At 35.0% G+C, this 27828-nt stretch overlaps 1 protein-coding gene across 7 annotated transcripts in view; it reads right to left on the bottom strand.

Moving 5' to 3' along the window:
• Nucleotides 1-27828, bottom strand: part of LOC106867758 (inositol polyphosphate-4-phosphatase type I A) — an 83388-nt gene that overhangs the window by 7356 nt on the left and 48204 nt on the right. For 4 of the 7 annotated variants that reach the window (XM_089339778.1, XM_089339780.1, XM_089339776.1 and 1 more), the window contains 6 exons: nucleotides 8920-9027; nucleotides 7982-8259; nucleotides 6552-6818; nucleotides 3937-4134; nucleotides 939-1007; nucleotides 185-429 (listed from right to left, as the gene is read on the bottom strand). In XM_089339778.1, the coding sequence (XP_089195904.1) occupies nucleotides 185-429; nucleotides 939-1007; nucleotides 3937-4134; nucleotides 6552-6818; nucleotides 7982-8259; nucleotides 8920-9027 (1165 nt within the window). Of the gene's footprint in view, nucleotides 1-184; nucleotides 430-938; nucleotides 1008-3936; nucleotides 4135-6551; nucleotides 6819-7981; nucleotides 8260-8919; nucleotides 9028-20135; nucleotides 20245-27828 lie in introns of all 7 variants that reach the window. The other 3 variants (XM_089339781.1, XM_089339777.1, XM_089339783.1) reach the window with 1 other exon arrangement.

Genomic DNA, 27828 nt, shown 5'->3' with positions numbered 1-27828 from the left:
ACACAGATGGTAGGAGACAGACAAAGAGACAGAAAGACAAACAAGTAAACATGTTATATATATACCAAGCCTATTCTTTGTTTTAGTAATCACTGCTATGGCCATACTGGAGTATTGCCTTTAATTATGAGATAGTGGGGTGGAGGAGAAAGAAAAGAAAGAAATTTATGGAGAAAATACTCACTCGGTAAGTTGAAGTGATGGTTGTAATTCTTGAACCTCATCTTTGCGTGTCAGTTTGAACTTGATGCTGGCAAGATCTTCGACGGCAACCGACATATCTTCAATGATGCCCATCTCCTCAGCATGGCAGCTCACTAGACCTTCAAAATGCAGCAGAACCCCAACTTTGTAGAGCTGTTCCAGAAACTGGGCATTCTCCAGGTTCTCATAGATCTTGGAAATAAAGCCAGCAGTTGCTACGGTTACCTGCAAGAGGAGAGATTAGTTAGCAGTTGCAACATCCTTATCATCACAAAGTACCAACAGGGACAGCCGGAGCATCAATTCTTAAAACTAAAATCTCCCTAATCAAATTCTCTTAACCCTTTAACCCTTAAACTGGTCATATCCAACCAAAATATTCTACCTGCTTTATGTTGAAACTGGCCAGATCTGACCTCTCACATCTACCCTACAATGTCATTCCAGAAGTAAACAATAGGCACAGCCATGGGTGTGTGGTAAGAAGCTTGCTTCCCAACCACATGGTTCCAGGTTCAGTCCCACTGCATGGCACCTTGGGCAAGTGTCTTCTACATAGGCCTTATGAGTGGATTTGGCAGACAGAAACTGAAAGAAGCCCATTGCATGTCTTTGTGTGTGTATTTGCGTGTCCCCCCCCCCCCCCATCACTGCTTAACAACTGGTGTATGTTTCCTTCTCTGTAACTTAGCAGTTTGACAGTTTAAAAAGAAATCGATAAACAATGTACTCACTGCGTGACTGAATGATATATCTCGTCGATACTTTATTGTCTGCAACAAGGGGACATGTTCTCGGTTTTCCTACAAAACAAGATTTCACAATTAGCTTGAAATATAACAACAAGATCACCATTTATCAACATCATCATCATCATTATTATTCATTATTAGAGATGGAAGCAGTATTAGTACCGAAAAGCAATCTATATATCTTACTTAACATGGATATTTACTCATATAGCAAGGCATCGCTGTATATATATATATATATATATATATATATATATATAGTAAGTACTTTTACAGACGAATACCACATGTATGTATATTTGAACTCAGAACATTATATATACTTATATATATATAAATATACGTGTGTGTGTGTGTGTACATACGTACATATAAAAGCACCCACTACACTCTCGGTGTGGTTGGCGTTAGGAAGGGCATCCAGCTGTAGAAACTCTGCCAGATCAGATTGGAGCCTGGTGCACCAGACTCCAGTCTGATTTGGCATGGTTTTCTACAGCTAGATGCCCTTCCTAACGCCAACCACTTTACAGAGTGTAATGGGTGCTTTTACATGCCACTGGCATGGGTGCCGTTTACGTGACACCAGGGTGTGTTTTATGTGCCACCGGCACAGATGCCAATTTTGTGTGACACCAGTATCTGCCACAACTGCGATTTTACTCAGCTTGATGGGTCTTCTTCTCCTGGTAATTTGTTTTTTTTTATTTCCTCCCGTTCTTTTGTCTATCAATCACTCTAGTATCAAAACAGACCAGTAACAATGATTCAACCAACATAACCTTTCCTCTTTATTGAGTGCAACAATATCTGGGCACGAATGTTCCATTTGCCTACCCATCTGAAACCTATCGTATTATTATTATAAGTAGTAGTAGTAGTAGTAGTAGTAGTAGTAGTAGTAGTAGTAGTAAATCAAGCAAATGTCTCCCTTTTCCACCCAGTACAGCTCCAAGTCTCTCAGCCATGTACACTGTCTTCTTGTTGTTGCTGCCTGTGGTGGTGGGGAGGTTTGCTGTTGTAATCTGTGAAGTGGTTAGTCTAATTACCATGTTCATTATAAAGCTATTTTCTTTCGTTGTTAGTTTGTGTACTTTCTCATGATACATTATAAAACCGAGAGAGAGAGTTTACATTAAGTAAACATATCATCATCATCATAATCATCATTGTTGTCGTCACCACCATTTTATGTGTTTTCTATGCCACCATGGGCCAGGTGAGTCATGACAATCAGAATCAGTTCTTAATTGAAGTTGCTACCCTCCTAGATGGGTTGAAGGACAATGTCTCACTTGTACGATCTATTTTGGGTCATGGTTTCTACAGCTGGATGTCCTTCCTAACACCAACCACTTTACAGAATGTATTGAGTACATTTTATCAGGGCACCAACATTAGTGAGGTTTCTTTCTATTTCACAAGACAAATGAGTAGAGTCCCCACAATTCTACACCTATTCAGGGTAATATGGTAGGAATGCTATATTTACTGACAAAATCTGTTAGTAATAATTCATATAGTGTGTGTGTGCCTGCGTGTATGCGTACGCATGATGTTGGTGTATTGTATGACATGATGTAATGACATTGTATAGTACGTAGCTGTGTTATATTGTATTGGTATGTTGTGTGTGTGTGTGTGGTATGCCAGTTGTAGTACTGACGTGAGTGTAACATATTCAGCAGAGCAGTAGACAAAATATATGAGCATATTTAATTACATTCTTTCACATTCTGAATGGAAGACCCACTTAAATTGACTTTTCATTCTATCAATGATTTTCTGGGTTGAGAAAATAAGCAGCAATCAAGTAATTAATGGAGTTAATTTTAACAGCTACAATAACAATTGCTGCCACACACACCCTCGGCCACCACCACCACCACCGCCACCGCCGCCGCCACCATCAGACCATTCTGACTTTGTGTCAATGCTAGAAGTCAGTTTTTATTCTATCTGCACTCTCAGACCCAGGAAGGTAGGTTTCCAAGGATTCCCTGCTCATAATTGAAATGAAAGTCAAGGAGGCAGGGATAAAGTTTTCCTCCAATAGTTGAAGTGGGACCCAAGAAGGTAGGGATAGCGTGTGACTAACAATTCCCATGGAGAGTGAGTAAGCCTTAAGGAGGCAGAGGTAACCTTCTGAGACATTTTCCTATAAAGATGAAAGCAGGTATAAAATGTCACTGAAACCTTGTCACAGACATCAGCAACACAGAAAGTATGTGGTAGCTTAGTGAATGGCCTTTTATTTTTGACCTTGTACTTGTTTCAGTCATTTGACTGTAGCCATGCTGGAGCACCACTTTTAGTCGAACAAATCGATCCCACGACTTATTCTTTGTAAACCTAGTACGTATTCTATCAGTCGATTTTGCTGAACCACTAAGTTATGGGGACATAAACACACCAACATAGGTTGTCAAGCGATGGTGGGGGACAAACACAGACACACAAATGCATACATACATACATGTATATATGACAGGCTTCTTTCAGTTTCCATCTACCAAACTCTGAGTAACACCGTATAGCTTATACTTTATAACATATCTTTACTAGCTAAGAAACAGCTGTAAGCTGATGAAGTTCATAAGATAATTGATGATGTGGCTTTCAGGCAGCAAATGTTAAAGATGCTGCCATCAACCTTTATTTATTTATCCTTTTCCCATACATTTTTCCCTCATATAACTCTTATTTCTTTCTAAATAATATATATGTTCCTTGTCTTGTTGTAATTTTATGTTATATGTATTTATTATGTTGATGTAAATCATTAACATAAAATGATTATCTAAATTTTCGTCTCTTCTTATACCAAGTTATGTAATATATGATATACACACACACAAATGCATGTACACATCTATACACACATATTAATACAGAGATACACTCACATAAATACATACAATGGTAATTTTAATCCCTAACTCCCCGGCCTAAGCCATAACTCACATGCAAATATACTCACCAGCAGTAGTAAGAATGTTAGAGACAGATTCGCTCGTTTGAAGAGTATCTCAATAAATTTCTGAAGTTCAATCACCCGTGGGCTGATTTCACTCAGCCACTTTGGTATGTCCATGGGGTTGTTCTTATTCTGGATCAAATCGTCCACAAGCGACATCAGACACATTGTGGCAGCCTCCGTATTCACACAAGACATGTCCTGTGGTAATAAGAAAACAACCACAGATAAATAGACAAGGGAGATGAGAAAGAGAAAGTCAGAAATGAGATAAAGAAACATAATGAGATAGAAAAAAAATTTGGTCAGGAGATCATAGAAATTTTTCTGACAGGCTCACATAATAAAAAAAAATTATATACGGTGTGTGCATGTGTGTGTTTTATTTATTTCAGTCATTAGACCATAGTCATGCTGGAGCACTGCCTTCAAGAATTTTAGTCAAACAAATCAACCTTAGTACTTATTTTTTGTCTTTTTAAGCTTAGTACTTATTATATCGGCCTCTTTAGTTGAACCACTAAGATATAGGATATAAATACACCAACACTAGTTGTCATGGAGCAGTGGTTAGGAACAAACACACGCACACACACACACACACACACACACACACACACACACACACACAACATGCTTCTTTCAATTCTTGTCTACCAAATCCATTCACAAGGTTTTGGTCAGCCTAAAGCTATAGTAGAAGTAGATATCGCTATAGAGCACTGTACAATGGAGACAAGCATTGTATGAACACGAACATACACATTTCTTAACTTTATCATTTTTATATCAAAATAAATTTTTCCATGGAAAATTTTATATCATTTGAAAGCTTTGGATGGGAACATTTTCTCAAATAGTTTTTATTAAAACCTGACAGTTACATATCGTGTCAGGGTCCCTCAAACACCCTGGTATTTTCACGCATTTTCAAAGTTTGTCCCGTTCTGTGTGTGTGTGTGTGTGTGTGTGTGTGTGTCAATTGAACGGTAGCCCTTGTTCTAGTTCAATGTGCTCAAATCTGATAGGAGTAGGTCAGATGAATCATTACATAATATCAAAGTGAAAATTTTATCGTTAATTTTTCACTCAGAAAAGAATGTAGTTTCTTCAAGATTTTTATATCATGGCCATTGCTGATTCTGGCCATGGTGTAGCAAAAAAAACACAAAGTGAAAAAGGAGGGTGGTACACTGATGCTTTTTGTGTACGATTAACACAAATTGACAGTACTTGTTAAACTGAGAAGTCACATGGAAGACAAATTCAAGGCTTCAAATATCATTTTTCCAAAATTTCAAGAAACAGACAAATTAATTGGTAAGTAAACATATTTCTATGACAATTTGCACTCAAATGAGTTAGACAGAGCCTCTAGAGCCCAGAATTAGCAAGTAACCATTATATTGATTCTGTAATGTTTATTCGTTATTCCAGTGAGCAGGAATGTTTCTCTCTAAAGACACTCTTGTCTGAAGACAGAGAAGCAAAATCATTCCACCAGCTTCAAACAAATGGTTTCATTTGTAATACATAAAAAGAAACAGGTTTCACAAGTGACCTTGTTCAAAAATGGCAAGTGGAAAGCATCATCGATGGCAACCGCTGTCTCACAATCTCCTTCGAAACAGCAAAGCCTTCTTGTAGTTTCAAGGAAAACATCTGAACTATTATCTCCCAATGAGCTGTGACTAAAAGTTAGAGAAGACATGTTGGATTATAAGTATCAATACATTTATGGAATTTTCAGGTTGTTGTTCCCTTGATGTGATGTCATCCTTAACCTTGCCTTCATTGCTACTATGGACGGCAGTCTGATGAACCAAATGATAAGTGCCAAGTGAATTGGTATTCTACAGAAAATAAAAGAATTCTCTTACACAGGAAAATCTGGTGAATACCCTTTAGAAGGCAGAAAAAAGGTGGGAAAAAAAGTGGCCAGTAAGCCACAACAGAGAATTGAACTCTGTACCTCTTAAATTCTGGCTAAGCGCTCTGTACAATTAAGCTAAGAGACCCCTGACTTCTAAGCTGTCTTCACAATTCCTTTATTTCCAGATAAACCTGTTTCAAGGGAAACAACTACCAACTGGGATTTGACATGAACTTTTTACAATGTAAATTTTCTGGCTCAATTTATGGCTGAATTAAACTCAAACTAACAGATGGTCAACCAAAGTGCAGTGAAAATACTTCAATCAAACCCCAATTCTCTACCAATGTTTCTTCAAATTTTTTGGCTGCAGGTGTGCACAGAATTTTGCTTACATGAAAATTTTGTCTTTCTTTATGAAATAGGTACACATCCATGTTATCATCACCCAAAATTTATAAAGGAGAATCAATTAGAAACTCTCTCTCTCTCTCTCTCTCTCTCTCACCCACTCACTTACTCACTCTTTATGGTCACCCAACCCACTTGAAAAACTAGCCAAATCTCCCTCAAATGTACCATATTAAAGAAAACAAAGTCACACACTGGATAATGCAGTCTTCATACACTAAACTTGAAACTAACAGTGGAAGGTCATGGCTGGAAGGTCTTTGATCATATATGTCATCTATTTTATCAATACTGACCAGGGGTTAAACAAACAAAAAAATACTGAAAGACATACCCACGGTTCCATTGTTGGACTCCGCACAAAATTACTACCAGTCCAACGCCAGTTATTACTATCGGTTCCCTTGGCATCATCGGAATTGGATGCAGCTGCTGGTTCCGCTTGCAGAAGATTGGATGATGTTGCTGTGGCGGAGAGCTGGTTTTGTGAAGACATCTGCAAAGCCATCGCAGCATTCGATGCTTCCGTCCTTGCCCGCATGTGCTGTGCTGATGCTTCGTTGAATATCGGATTGTCGCACAATTTTACAAGTTCTTTGACCTGTGAGTTGAAGGTAATTAAAAGCAATAGCAGTTATAACAGTTCTGAAGGAATAAACCGTTGAGCTTTTCAACGTAAAGATATATTAGACATTATTAGGAGAAAATTAAAACGAGTACAAAAAGACAAATCAAAATAAACTGAAAGCTGAATTTAAAACTAGAAATAAGTAATTAAAAATACACAAACTATTGTAATTACAAGTAAGTTCTGCATCATGAATCAAAGAGCTCAGCAAAAGAAAAAAGTAATAAACTGAGTGTTCCAAAGCCATTATCCTACAGAAAATATAGATAGGACATGTCTCACCAGAAATGTTTTGGAATCCTTTTGTTATCATATTTCTTTTAAATACACTGCCGTTGTCTCAATTAATTTTGAAAATAATAAAGAATTTAGTAAAATGAATTTGTCATTATTAAGGTGTTGTTTGGAACATAAATCAACATGAAATTTTGATAGAAGGCTGTACAAATGATTTGTTTATAGTGATCAAATGTAAGTGCTGTATGTTATTAGCTCACTCCCCTCCATCAAACTGACATTGCCTGAAGAAGTGCACCACAAGTCAGGTGTCAAAGAAATTGCAAAGTAACATGGGATGAAGTGTTTTGCTCCTGAGCACAATGTGCCATCGGGTCCAGGAATTGAAAGCGTAATCTTAAGCCCTAACCTCTAGGCCTTGTACCCTCACATATTTCAACACAAAGTAAAGAGTAAATGGTGTAAATATGTATCAAACACAGGAGGAAAACATGATAATTTGTCGGAACAGACAACAAAGTGGACTGTCCAGTTATAATTATCAAATCAGTAGATAGGTCCAGTGTAATCCGTGGGTAGGAGAGGTGCAGCCGGAGAGTGTAGAGTTCAGAATTAAAAAATCCAGAATGAAAGAAGGTAGAGTCCAGAAGTTCGTGTTTGATGAGTAGAGACAGGATTAGCTGGTGCGACCACGTGAGCGTGTATTATATATGGGAGAATATAATTATCAAAACCAACAAAAAAGAACCTCAATACAGATGCTACAATCATTCACTACATACTCAGCAGAATCACTGAAGAAATAACAGATGCCCTTCTCAACTCAAATAAGAACAACAGCTTTGAGAAAACTACAAAATAAACTTAAAAGGAAAACAATAAAAGACAATCGTATTCACCTGCAGATTTAGTTGTTCCATTGCTTCTTTCAGTTCAGCTGCAGTACCTTGCATTGCAACACGGCACAGCCGCGAACACCGGAAATGGACAGCATGTTTCAGAGATGCCAAGCAGTTCAGCAAATGGCAGGCTCTGTCAAGTTTTGACTGCTTGCCATGGCAACCCTCTGGAGCACGCATCTCTCGTAGATCCTCAAGAATACGTAGAAGTCCACCACATTTGAATTTTTGGGAGAAAGCTGCCAGAGAACCATGAGTAATGCAGTCATAACAACAAGCTGGAAAAAGAAAAGAAAAGGTGAAGATTAAAGTTAGGTGGGTCAGTGTTAGAGTCAAGATTAGAGTTAAGGCTAAGGTCAGATCAAGGTTAGGGCTATGATGAAGATTAAGGATATGACCATGGTTAAGGCTATGGTCAAGGTTAGGGTTATGGTCAAGATTATGATGAGAAATAATATTGTAACAAGCTTCGAATGGAGTTGTGGAGTTAGGAGTCAGAACTAGGGATAGAATTAAAGTCATTGTCAGAGTTGGTGATAAGATTAACATTAAGACTGTTTGTTAGTTATGGTCCACATTAAAGTTAGGATTAGGGTCAGTAATTGAGATAGGTTAAGGTTTGTAATAGGGAGAGAGGTCATAGTCAGGGTTTGTATTTGGGACAGAGAACATGACTAGTGTATGGGATTAGGATAGGGATCCAGGTTAGGGCTTGTAATAGAAACAAAGTTATGGACAGGGCTTGTAACAGGGACAGAGGTCATGAGTGTAAATTGTAATCGGGATAGAGGTAGTGGCTAGTGTGTTGGTGATAGAGTTAGGAATAAGATTAGAGAGAGAGGGAGCTGGTATTAGGAATAAAATCTGAGATAAGGTTAATGTAAGATTTAGGACAGATACCCAACTGAAAACACAGAAACAAAAAAGATATATCTCACTTGTATTGGTATTCTCATCAATTAGTTGCATTCTCTGTAAGTGAAGATTGATGGGCACAAACTCATACTCCTTGTCAGCCTTGATACTGCTTGCTTTGAACAACGATTCTATAATAATAATAGTAGTAGTAGTAGTAGTAGTAGTAGTAATAATAATAATAATAATAATAATAATAATAATAATAATAATAATAATAATAAATCTACCTAACAAATACGAAGAAGAAGAAGAAGAAGAAACAACAAAAGCTATAAAACAAATGAAATCCAAACTAAAACTAGAACAGCAACGGACCATGATAAAACGATGGCAAGAAAAGCCCCTACATGGTAAATACTGGGCTAAACTAAATGCGAAAGAAATAGACAGAGAAAAATCCCAGCAATGGCTGAGAAGCTCAGGACTCAAAGCAGAGACTGAAGGATTTTTCATTGCTGCACAAGACCAGAGCCTCCCCACCAGAAATTACCAAAAACACATAATGAAAAGAAATATAATAAGTAACTGTAGAATATGTGGAGATGGACAAGAAACAATAAATCATATTATCTCTGGCTGCCCAGTCCTGGCTAAGAAGGAATATATTCACAGACACGACAGAGCTGGGACCTATATACACTGGAAGCTATGCCAACACTATGGAATAACAACAGAAAAAAGATGGTATAAACACATGCCAGAAAAGGTCACAGAAAACGAGAAAGCAACCATACTCTGGGATATGCCAATACACACAGATAGAGAAATTAAGGCAAATAGACCAGATATAGTTGTCAAAGATCATGAAGAAAAAAATGCTTTCTAATTGATGTATCAATACCAGCAGATGACGTTTCTCTAAAAGAAATGGAAAAACTTTCAAAATACAAAGACCTGGAAATAGAGATAACTCGAATGTGGAGTCTAAAAACAGAAACAATTCCTATCATAGGTGCCTTAGGTATAATAAAAAAATATTCAGACAAATACATAACAAAAACACCAGGACTTACAAATATATATAACATACAGAAAATTGCACTACTGGGTACTGCACACATTCTACGCAAAACACTTTCAATACAGTAAACATAAGAGCACCACAGCAAACCACAGCACATACCCAAGGCGCACAGAGCTGCGCTCGGTAGTGAAGTGAAAGCACGTTATAAAAATAAAACTACTGAACAATAATAATAATAATAGTAGTAGTAGTTGGACAACCTAGTCCAGTCTGAGCAGATTTTCTCCAATGATATTAAGGTGGGAGTTTGGGCTAAACACAACATGAAGGAAAAACACAACATGAAGGAAAAAAACAAAAAGAGAGAACCCATGGCAAGAAAAATACTGGCTTCCAAGTTGAATGCCAGAAACATAATTTCAACAACAAACTTGCACACAGTCACAGAAGTTCAGTATCACGTTGGAATCCTGAAGTGGACAGAGGAGGTGCGAAAGGAGATGGACAGGAAGTGAAGAAAGCTTCTAACGATGCATGAAGCACATCATCTGAGTGCAGACAATTGATTGCCTTTGCACGAAGAGAGCAAATGGAGGAACAGGACTGATAAGTATGGAAGACTGCATGGGTATCGAACTCGAGAGCTTAATGAGATACCAAGCCCAAAGTAAGGAAACCTTGCTAGTGTCAGTTAGGAACGAGGGACTATTGAAAGCAGAGAAAAAAGAAAAAACAACGGCAGAAATACAAAAAGGACATGAAGAAGAATTACACAACAATGAACTACACAATCAATTCCACAACAAAAGTAACTGGGAAGAATAGGTGGGATTGGCTGAAGAAAGGCAAACTAAAAAAAGAGACCGAGAGCACTATACTGGCAGCGCAAGACCAAACTTTGGCCACGAACTGGAGGGTCAACCTTTGGAATGAGCAAATGTCTCCACTGTGCCGCGTCTGTAATAGAGTGGATGAAACCATTGCCCATATCACAAACGAATGCCTTTGACTTGCCCAAAACCACTACAAGTTGCGGGGACATGATCAGGTAGCAAAAGTGCTACATTGGAAACTGTGTGAAAAGTGGGGGCTAGAGACAGGCAAGATGTGGTATGAGCAGAAACCACAGAGTGGCGGAGTCGTAAACTAGCAAAATCCTCTGGGTTTTCCCAATCCAAATAGATCAGGTGCTAGAACATAACAGATCGGACCTAGTGGTGGTCAACAAGTCACACCACATGTGCTATATAGTTGATGTTGCATGTCCCTTTGACCCACGAATAGTCAAGAAGAAAGGCGAAAAAATAAATATGGCCTCTGACATAGCAGAACAAGTTGTATGGAGACAATCCATTATTCACTATTTCCGGCTCCTCTGCACAAGCAACTGATAGGGTAAAGAAAAGATTAATAAAATCTTTTAAGTCATATAACTTATTTGGAAATGTCACTAAATGTGTTGACATTTTGGACATAACATTAAATTTAGATAATGGCTTATTTTACCCTTACCATAAGCCTTAATGAAACCATTATTAAATATATCCACACCTTATCAAATCATCCCCAAAGTGTTATTAATGGGCATTGAAGGACAGCAAATTCCATAAGATAGATTAAGAATACAGTGTGTGTGTGTGTGTGTGTATTCACCAGTGTATACAGGCTAGTACTTTACTTTATTGACCTCCCCATTCAATGGATGAACAGCCATATTAACCTCATATTTGAACTCGAAATGCATGGGACCAAAATAAATACCACAAGACATATCTTTAAAGGGCTGTAAATTCAGTACACACACACATGTAACCCAAATATCAGCGAATCAACGTAAATCCCATATTTCTCTTACTAAAGAAAAAAGAGGAGACACATCTGAGTAATCAAAGAATCAAATGGAAATTAATGGACAGAGTTAAGTTGGGAAGGGGAGAAGGAAACAATAATCAGATGAAAGGGTGAAACAACAACTACAACAACAACAACAGAAGAGAAAAGAAACTTAGTGAAAGGAAAAATAATTTCTATACAAGAAATTATTTTCCTTTTAGTAACACCTCCCTGGTTTTAGTGTCTTGTATAGACATAAAATCAGAGAGGTGAGGACTGTTTGTGACTGGTACGTTTTTGTTTTTTGTTTTTATATATTGATCACCACCCCCACCCTATTCTACCAAGCGGGACAAATGGCAGAAAAACCTTGGCAGAATTTGAACACGGAACATAAAGAGCAAGAACAAAGGCTTCAAGGCATTTTTGTACAAAGCTCTTGTGATTTCGCCAATCCATTGTCTTCATATATTTTATAACACATGCAATGCATGTGGATGCTAATTAGAGAAGTAAAAGGTAAAGCAAAGTTCTTTGCAAAGTCAGGTAGACTCTTCGGGCCAGTTTCCCGGTTTCCATGGCGCATATATTCAGGGTGGGGGCTGGTCAATTACAACAACTGACAGAATTCAACTAGTGCTCATTTCATCAACCCTGAAATAATGAAAGGCAAAGTCAACCTTGGTGGAATTTGAACTCAGAACGTAAAGACAGACAAAATGTTGCTAAGCATTTTGCCCGGTGTGCTAATGATTCTGCCAGCTCACTGCCTTAATAATAATAATAATAATAATAATAATCCTTTCTGCTATAGGCGCAAGGCCTGAAATTTCAGAGTAGGATTAAGTCGATTACAATGACAACAGTGCTCAACTGCTCCTTATTTTATCAACCCCCGAAAGGATGAAAGGCAAAGACCTCAGTGGAATTTGAACTCAGAACGTAAAGACGGAAGAAATGCCGCTAAGCGTTTTGCCCAGCAAGCTAACAATTCTGCCAGCACGCTAACAATACTGCCAGCACGCTAACAATTCTGCCAGCACGCTAACAATTCTGCCAGCACGCTAACAATTCTGCCAGCACGCTAACAATTCTGCCAGCACGCTAACAATATTGCCAGCACGCTAACAATTCTGCCAGCACGCTAACAATATTGCCAGCACGCTAACAATTCTGCCAGCACGCTAACAATTCTGCCAGCACGCTAACAATTCTGCCAGCACGCTAACAATTCTGCCAGCACGCTAACAATTCTGCCAGCACGCTAACAATTCTGCCAGCACGCTAACAATACTGCCAGCTCGCCAACTTAATAATAATAATAATAATTATCATTATTAATAGTAGTAGTAGTAGTAGTAGTAGTATTATTATTATTTCCACACCTGTAAACAGAGGGCCTGAAATTTTGTGAGGAGAGACTTGTTGATCACATCAACCCCAGTGCTCAACTGGAACTTAATTTATCGACCCCAAAAGTACGAAAGGCAAAGTCAACCTTGGGTTCAGACCATAAAGCCCAAAGAAACACTACTCAGCATCTTATCCAGCCCAGTACGAATTCTACTAGCATGTTGCCTTCAGAATAATAATAATAATAATAGTAGTAAGGTACAAGGCCAAATTTGGTAGAGAGGGCAAATATATAACAGTTTCTACTATATGACTGTTACTGGATTTGAGACATAAAGTTGACTTTGGCAGGATTTAAGCTATAATAAACTGGCACTCCATCGCTTACGACGTCAAGGGTTCCAGTTGATCCGATCAACGGAACAGCCTGCTCGTGAAATTAACGTGCAAGTGGCTGAGCACTCCACAGACACGTGTACCCTTAACGTAGTTCTTGGGGAAATTCAGCATGACACAGTGTGACAAGGCTGACCCTTTGAATTACAGGCACAACAGAAACAGGAAGTAAGAGTGAGAGAAAGTTGTGGTGGAAGAGTACAGTAGGGTTCGCCACCATCCCCTGCCGGAGCCTCTTGGAGCTTTAAGTGTTTTCGCTCAATAAACACTCACAACGCCCGGTCTGGGAATCGAAACTGCGATCCTATGACCGCGAGTCCGCTGCCCTAACCATTGAGCCATTGTGCCTCCACATATAATAAACAGAAGAAATAAAAGAAAAAAAAACTTTCATAAGTCAGTCAAAATTATATTGTAAAGAAAAACAGGACAGGAAATTTAGAAAAATAAACAAACAGAAACAAAATTTAAAATAGGTCCAACCAATAACTCATGCATGAATGTAATTCACTGCCATTGCATAATTAGAGAACATTCACATTATTAAACTATTAACTTTTAGATATATTAGACAAACATTATTAGTATATGGAAAAAAATTCATTAACAAGAGACTCAGGTTTTCTAGCTAATTAATGTGAACATGTCACATGTATGAATGGTAATACATAAAACAATTAGGTGCCAACGAATGAGGTTTAATTAATTGGTACAACAACGTCTGTTCTTGTTATTGAAGAACTATTGTCATGTTTTACAGTTCAAAGAGGCACCAGAAAACACACATAAACACATATGTGTATGTGAGCACACATGCATACAAACATACACATCATCCATTTTCCAGCATTGCATGACAAGACATATGTGTGTGTGTGTGTGTATGCATATTTATATATATATACACACACACACATATATATACACATATATATATATATACATACATACATACATACACACATATATATATATACATACATACATACATACACACATATATATATATACATACATACATACACACATATATATATATACATATATATATACACACATATATATATATATACATATATATATACACATATATACACATATATATCTATACATACATATATACATACATATATACATACATATATATATACACATACATATATATATACACACACACACACACACACACACACACACACACACACTTATATATATATGTATATATGAGGTCTGATCAATAAGTATCACAACTGTAGTCATAGTAACGAAACTAAAGCAAGCAGAGTGAAGTCACTGAGCACAGACTAACCTTGTACTCTGCTGTCCATGCACACTAAGTTTTCACATTCTAGCTCACTTCTGCTGTTTACAACAGTGCTTGGAAGGAAGGTGTGTAGTGTGTGATTGTCGCATTGACAATCACTGCAAAAGTTTTCATGGCAATACCTGCTCAGAGGCCTATGCAAAGTTGCAGAAAGTGTGTGGAGAGGAATGTATGAGCTGTGTACAAGTGTACGAGTGGTTCAGATGTTTCTAAGATGGCCGAAAAAATGTTGATAATGACGAATTTTCTGGGAGACCCACAACCAGCAGGACTGAGAAAAAATATCACAGATGTGCAGGCAGCTGTAAAAGGAAATTGTGAAATCACCATCCATGAGTTATCAGAGGATGTGCAGATTAGCTACGGTTCAGTTCAGTCCATTATCACTGAAGATTTGGGTATGAGATGCGTGTCTGCCAAGTTTGGGCCAAAACTGTTTTCAGTTGACCAAAAAGACACTTGGGTTTCAGTGGCACAAGATCCCCTTCATTATGTTGAGAATGATGAAAACTTTTTGAAAACTTTACGCAGGTCTGGCTGTATGGTAAGAAGATTGCTTCCCAACCACATGGTTCCGGGTTCAGTCCCACTGCATGGTACCTTGGGCAAGTGTCTTCCACTATAGCCTCGGGCCAACCAAAGCCTTGTGAGTGGATTTGATAGAGGGAAACTGAAAGCCCATTATGTATGTATGTATGTATGTATGTATGCATGTATGTACGTATGTATGTATGTACGTATGTATGTATGTATGTATGCATGTATGTACGTATGTATGTATGTATGTACGTATGTATGTACGTACGTACGCATGTACGTATGTATGTGTTTGTAAGTCTATGTTTGTTCCCTCCACCATCACTTGTCAACCGATGTTGGTGTGCTTACATCGCTGTAACTTAGCGGTTCAGCAAAAGAGACAGATAGAATAAGTACTAGGCTTACAAAGGATAAGTCCTGGGGAGGGGGAGGGTCAATTAATTCGACTAAAGGTGGTGCTCCAGCATGGCTGCAGTCAAATGACTGAAACCAGAAAAATAAAAATAAAAAAATAATAAAATAATTTTTTAAAAAGGGCCTCTGAGCCGATATCACCAAGCTTTTGGCAAAATTCGATGCAGGATTCTCTGCTCAACTTTCTCTGCCATGGTCAATGCAACAACCAGCAGACGCCAAACACCTTCCTTCTAAACATGGCTGGAAACAGCCGGGGTGAGGTAGAACGTTTAAACCTGGTGCGCATGCACTGCAGAGTTCAAGGTTAATCGTTGACAAGTGGCTTCAATCTGCACGCTTTCGCTTTGTTACTATAGCAACAGTCCAGATACTCATCAGTCAGACCCCCTATACACATACACATGTGTGCACGGGTGTCTGTGTGTATTGATAATGCTTTACTTCCACATATATATATATATATATATATATATATATATATATATATACATATACATACATATAATATATATACATATATATATTTAATTATATGTATTTATTTTCTCTTAGTTAACAATTAACTCCGACAAAATAAATGGGTTAATAGATACTAGGGTAGCAAAGATCACAAAATGACTGTGGTATAACTCTTGTTTATGAGGTAGAAACTCCCTGTTATTTTGGGTACTTGAGTAAATATACAAACTTAGTAAATGGAGTAATACGCATGTTAAATGAATTCTTATATATATATATATATATATATATGCAATATATATATATATATGCAATATATATATATATATATATATATATATATATATATGCAATATATATATATATATATATATATATATATATATATATATATGCAATATATATATATATATGCAATATATATATATATATATATATATATATATATATATGCAATATATATATATATATATATATATATATATATATATATATATACAATATATATATATATATATATATATATGCAATATATATATGCAATATATATATATATATATATATATATGCAATATATATATATATATATATATATATATATGCAATATATATATATATATATATATATATGCAATATATATATATATATATATATATATGCAATATATATATATATATGCAATATATATATGCAATATATATATATATATATATATATATGCAATATATATATGCAATATATATATATATATATGCAATATATATATGCAATATATATATATATATATATATGCAATATATATATATATATATATGCAATATATATATATATATATATGCAATATATATATATATATATGCAATATATATATATATATATATATATATATATATATATGCAATATATATATATATATATATATATATATGCAATATATATATATATATATATGCAATATATATATATATATATATATATATGCAATATATATATATATATATATATATATGCAATATATATATATATATATATATATATGCAATATATATATATATATATATATATATGCAATATATATATATATATATATATATATGCAATATATATATATATATATATATATATATATATGCAATATATATATATATATATATATATATGCAATATATATATATATATATATATATATATATATATATATATATGCAATATATATATATATATATATGCAATATATATATATATATATATATATATATATATGCAATATATATATATATATATATATATATATATATATATATATATATATATATATATATATATATATATGCAATATATATATATATATATATATATATATATATGCAATATATATATATATATATATATATATATATATATATATATATATATATATATATATGCAATATATATTTATTTTTAGATGTGTGTATACACCTACAAATGTATGTAACATAGGCACTTTTTTTGCTGCAGAAATTATTTCAAATGTTCAATGCAAGACAAGATACAAAAGCCAGAAAAATATTGAAGAAAACAAAACAAGCACGATAATATATATATTGAATGAAAGGCAATTCAAGCAATGAGCACCGAGAAAAAAATATCCAAGGCAAATCAAGAGATTTAAAAAATAATGTTTAAGAAGCAGGTATATGTAAATTTACAACTGAAGCCAGGCTGGAGGTTGGTGGGTAAAGACAGACTTTTTTTTTTCTTTTCCAGATTTCTATGGTTTATTAAGAATATTGAAGATTACATATTACACCAAGCTTCTAAATAAATAAAATAAATAAATACAAATATATATATATATATATATATACATATATATATACATATATATATATATATATACATATATATATATATATATACATATATATATATATATATACATATATATATATATATATACATATATATATACATATATATATATACATATATATATACATATATATATATATATATATATACATATATATATATATATATTTATATATATATTTATATATATATATTTATATATATATTTATATATATATATATTATATATATTTACTTTTATATTTATATATATATTTATTATATATTTATATATATATTTATTATATATTTATATATTTATTATATATTTATATATGTAAAGCCTAAGAAAGTAGGAGCATCAATAAATTTAGGGACAATACAGATTTTTGTTAAACATTAACAATACATTTTGAATGATTTTTATCTTTGATCTTCATCATGTCTTAATTCCTCAAAATGTACAAAGCAACCAGACTGGATATAAACATGCATGGACATGCATCAGTGGCCTCGTGGATAAGGTTATTCAAACTTTTTTTTTCTTTTTAATGAAGGCTTCTGTTTCAAATCCAGTCTGGAACACTATGCAATCCATAAATGCATAAATAAAACATGTGATCAATCTTGTGATGAATGCTATCGAAATTCAGTATAGTGATAGAAATACAATATAATTTTATCAGCACTAAAATTTAAATAATTTAATACCAAAATGTAGATGCTATACAAAATAAATAATTCAATTTCACTTATTTTATTTACCCACCAACACTGAAAGATGAAAGAATGCAAGGACATTTGTTCCAAAATGTCTTAACTTTCTTTGTAGTGTTTGCCTTATTTTCTTTCTTTAAAAAAAAACAAAGAAGAAAAGAACAAAATATAAGAAACAAAATTACAAAATGAACAATTGAATAAAATAAACCACGGGACTAATTCAAAAGATACACAGAAATATATTCTTGATGTCTGTGTGTCTTTAGGGGTGGGAAAAAAAAGAACATGGGAGGAGAAAACAAAAACAACAAAATGTTTTAATGCTGAATTCTTCTTTCGATTGCTGATTACCAATTTAATTAATGAGCAGAAATGAAACAACAGAAATGTTTGAAACAAAAGAGGTGTAAACAAAAATACACAGTGAGTGGGAAGTGGAAATATTCTTTAAAACAAATGAAATGTATAAACAAAAAACCAGCATTACCAAATCTGTTTTCGGAAGCATAAAAGAGAATTAACATACTCCACACACACATCTATATATATATATATATATATATATATATATATATATATATATACATATATATATATATATATATATACGAGCTTCTGTCAGTTTCCTTTGACCAAATCCACTCACAAGACTTTGGTTGGCACAAAGCTAAGGTAGGAGTCACATGCCCAAAGTGCCATGCAGTGGGGCTGAACCCAGAACCATGTGGTTGGGAAGCAATCTTCTTACCACATAGCCATGCTTGCACCTATATATATATAATATATATATATATACACACACACACATATATACATATATATACACACACACACATATATATATATATATATATATATCTCTTTTATCTTTTACTTGTTTCAGTCAGTCATTGGACTGCAGCCATACTGGGGCAATGCCTCGAAGGGTTTTAGTCAAACAAATCGGCCCTAGTACACATCATTTTTCACCTTGGTACTTACAATATTGTTCTCCTTTGCTGAACTGCTAAGTTACAGAGACATAAACACAACAACACCAGTTGTCAAGAGGTGGGGGGGGGCATAAGCAGAAACTCAAAAACACACACACACACACACACACCCACATAGGTAGAAACACACACGACAGGCTTCTCTCAATTATGTATTATTTTTGCAGTGCACAGAACTACACACCTAGCTTCCTAAAGCACACCAGTGTACTATGTCATGCCATTTAGGGACCTCTCTGCCTTTACGGGTTTTTTTTAACACACTACAAACAAAAAATGAAAACAAAATAATACACCAGGAATAGATACATATACATGCAAAAAAAAAAAAAACACCAAACTTGTTTTTGTAGAGGTTGGGTTGTATTATTATTACTATTATTATTATTATTATTATTATTCACCTTGCGGTGTGGCTGTGGACAAGCTGCGACAGCTCTGTGTGTACATTGTTACTGAGCTCATGTGGAAGTCCAGGCACTCTTGACGACATCGGTTGAATGTTTCCACTAACTGACAAAAAGGAAAAGTAATAACACAGTCACATTAACGGCAAGGAAGAAAAAAAAAAGAAGCTTAGTCTGTGTTTAAGAAACCTTCAAATTGCATTTCAAATTCACCACCACCACCACCACCATCATCACAGCTACAATTGAAATCATCACCATTGTCGCCATGATCATCTTTATCATATAATGTGTCTCTCTCTATAAGCATGGACATTCCTGATCCATGATATTATATCAAGATGTCAGCTCCTATAAAGGAATAAGCAACAGCAGAAAATAAGAAATAATTATAACAATAATAATTCTTGCTAGCAAAGGCACAAGGCCAGCAATTTGAGGAGGGGGAGGGGGTAAGTTGATTACATCAACCCCAGTGCTCAACTGATACTTTATCTTATCAACCCCAAAAGGATGAAAGGCAAAAATCGACCTCAGTAAGATTTGAACTCAGAATGTAAAGACAGACAGAATGCTACTAAGCATTTTGCCAGTTGGCCACCTTCGTAACAATAATAATAATCCTTTCTACTAGAGGCATAAGGCCTGAAATTTGGGGGGAGGGGTACCAGTCGATTACATCAACCCCAGTACTCCACCAGTACTTAATTTATTGACCCTGAAAGGATGAAAGACAAAGTCAACCTCGGCGGAATTTGAACTCAGAACGTAACAGCAGACAAAATACCACTGAGCATTTTGCCTGGTGTGCTAACGATTCTGCCAGCTCACTACAATAATAATAATAATAATAATAATAATAATAATAATAATAATAATAATAATATTTATCAACATCATTAAATTGAGTTTTATGCATCTTTTATATATTGGGTTGGCAACTAAGTTCCCACGATTTTTTTAAATTTTGGAATCTGTCTTTTTCGAGAATTCTATTTTTGAACCATTTTGGAATCTATTTTGTTTTTTTTCTAGTTAATTTTAGTTAATTTTTGTTTATTTTCAGATCATTAAAATGGAATGTCAAGTTAAGAAAAACAAGCATTTTCGACACCTCCTTCTTTTTGCTTTTAATCAAGGTTCTAAGGCTGCAAAAGCTGCTCGCGACATTTGTGCTGTGTATGGAGAGGGTGCCATAGCTGAAAGAACCGCTTGTGATTGGTATGCCAAGTTCAAAAATGGAAATTTTGACCTCAAAGACGCACCTTGTTCTGGCCGTCCAGTTGAGTTCGATGAAGAGCGATTAAACCAACTTTTGCATGAAAATTCTCGTCAAATGACAAGGGAACTGGCAGAGAAAATGGAATGCTCCCACACTGCTACAGAGAAGCATCTTCACTCCATAGAAAAGGTTCAGAAGTATGGAGCATGGGTTCCACATGCTTTAAGTGACAACAACAAAAAAAAAACGAGCAACAATCTCCGCTGGTTTGCTTTCACGTCACCGCTCAGTTCATGGACACAAGCAACGATTTCTTTAACAAATCGTTACTGGCGACGAAAAATGGTGTCTGTACATCAATATGAAGCAGCGTAAGGAATGGCTTAGCCCCGGTAAACAAGTGACACCGCGCATGAAACAAGATCTTCATCTGTGTAAAACGATGTTGTGTGTATGGTGGGACTGGGAAGGGATTATCCATTACGAATTGCTTGAACGAAACCAAACGGTCAATGCAGAACTCTATGTTCAATAGATGGAACGACTCAACACGGCTATTCAAGAAAAAAGACCTAACCAGCAGCATGGAATTCTTCTGCTGCACGACAACGCCCGCCCTCATATCGCCAATATGACCAAGGAAGCCATTCAAATGCATGGCTGGGAAGTGCTGCCACACCCGCCGTACTCTCCTGATTTGACACCAACAAATTTCCACCTCTTTCGATCTCATTGGAATGCTATGCACGGAGTTTCCTTCAATACTGATGCAGATTTGAGAGCTTGGTTGGATAAAATTTTTCAAGTGGAAATCGGGTGATTTCTACCAACGAGGTATTGAAAATCTTGTTGAACGTTGGGAAGAAGTTGTAAACAACAAGGGTGAATACATTATTGATTAATTAGTTGTAATTTTTTTATTAAACTTTTTTAAAAAATATAAATTTTAAAAAAACGGCAGGAACTTAGTTGCCAACACCATACATCTTATAAAAAAGAATTAGTAATAGCAGAAGTTGGTATCATCATCATCATCATTATCAGCAACACCAATATCACTAAATGTTTCTCCACCACCACAACAGTTCATAATATTATGTCAGACAATATAAAGTAATTAACAACAACAGAGATCATCATCATCGTCATCATCACGTCTCCCTTCATCAAATTATGTTCTAGAATTGTTTCTCTAGACCAATGTTTCTCAACTACTTTTTACCTCTGAACCTCTTTGATTGTTACTTTACTTGATGGACCCACACAGCCATTCAATGTTTAAAAAATCATATTATATTTTTAGAATTAAATCTTATTCGGAATTGTATTTAAAAAATAGTTAAAATATTTTGTGTATTGTAGGAGCGTAACCAATTTACTGCAGATAAATTTTAACAACAAAATCTTATATGGACTCTACAAAAGTCCTTGTAGACCCCAGTCACTGCTCCAGTATTCAACTGGTACCTATTTTATCAACCCCGAAAGGATGAAAGGCAAAATCGACTTCAGCAGAATTTCAACTCAGAATATAAAAACAGACAAAATGGTGCTAAGCATTTTTCCCTGCGTGCTAACAATTCTGCCAGCTCACCACCTGATATCATTTTGTGGTATGAAGTAATTGTCAAGTTATGTCCTTAACATGTAACCTTTTGTACAACAAAAGTGCTCCCTCCCTCCCTCCCTCCCTCTCTCTGTGAGTGTGTGAGTGCATGTGAAGATAACAGTAATGACCTGTATTTAGTAATATCAGCTGTTATCAGCTTGCAAAAAAAAAAAAAAAAAAAAGAACAAGTGAGATACACAATACAGCAATCTCAATCCAAATTCTATTATTGTTGTTATTAAAAAATTCTTTTATATTATTACATTTTATACTTATCATTTGTTGTCTAACAATACATGTCAGAGATTGATTGAGCAAGCGCACAATCAAATGCTGACTCATTATGTGTTGCCATGAAGCAAATGAGTCCAAGTCAAGGGTGAAAAGGATAGTTCAATCATTAAAGACATCATCATCAACATCAACAACGACATTTAAGATCCATTTTCCATGCTGGCAAGTGTTGGACAGCTGAACAAGAACTGGCAAAGCCAGGAGCCACAACAGATTCCATAGTCTGTTTTGGCTTCGTTTCTACAGCTGGATGCCCTTCCTAATGCCAAGAAGGAAGAAACATTTAATAAAAATTTCATAACTTATCTTGTTAAATAAATATACACGGAAAACACCACGACTACAAAATGAAAATTAGAAAAATAAAAACAACCACTGCTGGAAACTGGAAAAGAAAAGATATTTGGCAAATATCAATAAACAAAATTTACAAATGTCAAAGAGAGGTAATAAAAAAAAATTGATGATAATAGTACATGATGATCCTGTTGATGATGATGATGACTATAATGATGGTGATGTTGGTAGAGGAACAGATGACCACAATATGGATGACGATAGCAGCAGTGATAACGACTCCCCATCACTGGCCATCGTTAGTCTTTTGAAGTATTGACAAGATGATGATGATGATAGCGGTGCTGGTGGTGGTCTGGTATATTTACCTTGTAATTTATTCTTCAATACTGTAACAAGTATGGGGAAAACAAAGCTTCACTGATGATGTCGGAATAATACTAAAATATACCTAAAGTTATCTCCCATACTTGCAAACAAATAAAAACATTAATGATTTACTAATAGTTTGTTTGTTTGTTCTTTCCTTTTGGCATAATTATTTCTAATTAGCTTCCAACTTCTTTGTAATATATTAACACAAAGCCATCTGTCTGTTGGTCTCACTGGTTATTATTTTACCTTTAGTTAGCTTTGAATGCTCCATTCATTGCAATGTCAGCATTAACATATCGAGATACATATTTTAAACATTTACAAATGAGAATTTTGAAGAAAGGTGATAAACCATCAGGGAATTGAACCTGTATCCGCTGGCACTGGTTGTTGGTTGTTGCTCTGTCATTGTTCCTGGGAAGGATGAGAACATCACAACAATCGCTCCATTCTGGCCTCACATCAACAGATCTGAGTGGCATTCTGTCAGTTATGGAGTGACTAATCATAGATTAACAATGAGTGATTCAAGTGAGTGATAAAAGAATATTAAGTGATTGGTCAGAGGGAATCAAGCTATTCATCAGAGAAGATCAAATGATTGATCAGAAAAAGATCAAGAGAATAATCAGAGATGATAAAAAAAATTGACCCAATCCCTTCACCTCTGGTCATTAATATAACTCAAGACTTTGCTCTCAGAGATCAAATAACTGACCAATTCATGGAATTGACATTTATCCTCACAATAATCTTCTATTTTTATTTAGTTGTGAGGAAATAAAAGAAACTTGATTACAATCATATCATCCATCTCCATCTATTATTCCTGGGAAGGTCATGGGAGGAGAGTCCTCAGACACCTCTCTCACAGGCTTGCTATCAGAAGCAATTGTCAATAGACTTTCCTGTTGGATTCCCAAACATCACCAACTGAGATTAAGGATTTAATTCAACCATTTCATTCTTGGTCTATCCTTAGAACTCCTGCTGGCTGAATCAGCTTGAAGAACCTGTCATGCAATTCTTTTCTGTGACACATTAATCCCATGTCCATAGTACTGGAGCTGAGACCCCTTCAATGCAGAGAAGTAACATGCACCCAGTCAAGTAACGTTACTCCAGAGATCCTTCAACAAAAGCCCATTTCCGACCATAACTTGTAATTTAAACAGTTATTAGAGAACAAATATTATAGTTTAGAAGTGTTTCTCAACCCCTTTTTGCCTGCAGACCCCTTTAATTCCTATTTTACTCTACTAGACCCTCGTACCCAGTCAATGTTTTAAAACATCCTATTATACTGTTATAATTAAATATTATTAAGAATTGTATTTTTAAAAAAACTGATATTTTGTGTATTGACGGACCCCCAAGGGCTATGTGGGCCCCAGTTGAGAATCCCTGGTTTAGAACAAGTATTATAGATTACCAAACAACCAGCTGAGGAATCAGTAGATCCATTTTTATTTCTTTTAGAACCTAACTGAGGAATGAAGGTACATTGCTGATGGTTTCTCAAAGCTCTGCCACATTTGACAGAATGTCGTTAACCATAAATCTGCCCAATCAGAGCATGTCACTGAAAAATTAAGTTCAAGATTAAAAAGAAAGAAATACTAAAAAAATAAAAATGAAATTTGGAATGAAGTAGACAATAAAAATTCATTTGTGAAGATGAGAAACAAACCCACTGAAAAGAAATATCTGCTGTGTGAAAATCAAAGAATGTTTAAGATATCAGTAATATTAGTGTCAAAAGACGTGGTTGGCTACTCTCTTAGGCAGTGGGTATTAGTAATAATTTCTTAAACATTTGTAATGAATTATTCCAGAGTGCAAAGTAACTCAGTATTAATATGTGATGATATGCATAAACATATACACACATCTTGCATGCAAGTGTGTTAGGTTGTCAGATAAATTTTAAATTTTCCTTTTAATGTTATTTCAATCAACCTGACAATATATTTATCAGTGTTTTGTGGATTTTTCTGACTATCCTTTCTCTACAACTTTCATTTACTGCTTTTAAAATTTGAATAAATTTCATTTCCTTTCAGACATGTAACAATAGAGTGTCAAGTAGAAAAAGAAAATGAGCATTTTAGTGTTTAAACAGGTTATATCCAGCTCAATATTCCAGGTGTTTTATGTTCAAACTGGCAAGATTCAGCCTCTTACACCTACCCTACAATGTCATTCTAAAGCTAAACAAACACACCATCGAAATCTCAAAGCTACCAGGTAAATGTATGATTAATTCAAAACAATGTGAATAAATAAGCATTGTATTTAGTAGAGTAAGCTGAATGGCAAAGGGTTAAACACTTGCTTCACTTCACTTTCGTCATACAGTTCCAAAGCTGTCAAAGCCACTCAAGAACGTTTGTGTTGTGTACGGAGAAAGCACTGTTACTGAAAGAACTCTACAGAAACGGTTTTCATGATTCAAGGAGGAGAAATCTGACCTCACAGACTTTGCATATTCCAGCCGACCTGTTCGTTTCAATTAGGATCAATTGAACCAGCTCATTCACAAGGATCCACACTAATTCACCAGGGAATTGACCCAGTAGTTGCAAATGCTCAGTAGATGCAATGATACTGTTACCTATCACCTGAGCTCGATGGACAAGGTCCAAGAGCGCAGTGCATAGGTTCCACATACCCTGAATAAAAGAGATTCCTCCATCAAAGCCAGTTCTTGCTCATTTGACACCAGGCTCTTCGTGGATACAAACAGAGATTTCTTTACTGCATCATCACCATCAATAGAAAATGGTGCCTTTATGCCAATATGAAGCAGAGGAAAGAATGGCTGAGTCCCAGGAAGCAAACAACACCTTGAGCCAAGCCAGAGCAGCATCGACACAACGATATGCAACTGGTAGGATTGGAAAAGGCTAATCCATAATAAAATGCTTAAAAACAATCATAAGGTCAATGCAGAGATTTTAAGTTCAGCAAAGACACTGGCTCAATAAGGCAATCCAAATAAGACCTCACCTGTGACATAGCATGCTTCTTCATCATGACAATGCTCACCTCACATTGCTAATTTAACCAAAAATGCTATTCAAATACTTAATTAGGAAGCTCTACTGAAGCTACAGTATTCTCTTGATATAGATTTATTATTATTATTATTATTAGAACCTTTTGCAGTCACTCTCCAACAGTCTACGAGGCATTTTATTCAACCACATGGAACTGAAAACATGGTTCATTGAATTCTTCAAGTCTAGATTCAGTGGTTTCAACCATCAAGGCATTAACAAGTTTATGGAACATTGGCAAGAAGTTGTGGACAATGAAGGGGAACGTAGTATTGACTGGTTTGTTGAAACTGTTCATGGGAAATACAGACTAAAATGCCTGGAAACAAAAATAAAGGATTTATCTGACAACCCTACACACACACACACACACACACATACACACACACACACACGTGAATGTGCATGGCTTAACAGTTAGGTAGTTGAGCTTATGATCACAAACTCGTGGTTTCGTTTCCCCCGACGGACAGCGCATTGCATTCTGGACACAAAACACTTCACTTCATATTGTTCCATTCCACTTAACTCTAAATGGGTGACTGTGACAGCATGGCATTGTGTTCAGGGAAAATGTCAGCCAGTGGATAGAATCATTTAAAAGCTACAATATATACATACACATACATGTTTATATATATACATACATACATACATACATATATATATATATATATATATACATATATATATATATACATATATATACATATATATATATATATAGACATATATATATATATATATAGACATATATATATATAGACATATATATATATATAGACATATATATATATATACAACCATATACATACACACACACATGCACACATA

This window comes from Octopus bimaculoides, chromosome 22, assembly GCF_046866305.1.
Source record: "Octopus bimaculoides isolate indiv1 chromosome 22, ASM4686630v1, whole genome shotgun sequence".
In the NCBI taxonomy this organism is placed as follows: Eukaryota; Metazoa; Mollusca; class Cephalopoda; order Octopoda; family Octopodidae; genus Octopus; species Octopus bimaculoides.
Note: the sequence above shows the minus strand (reverse complement) of the source record. Positions and strands in the feature narration are given on the sequence as shown.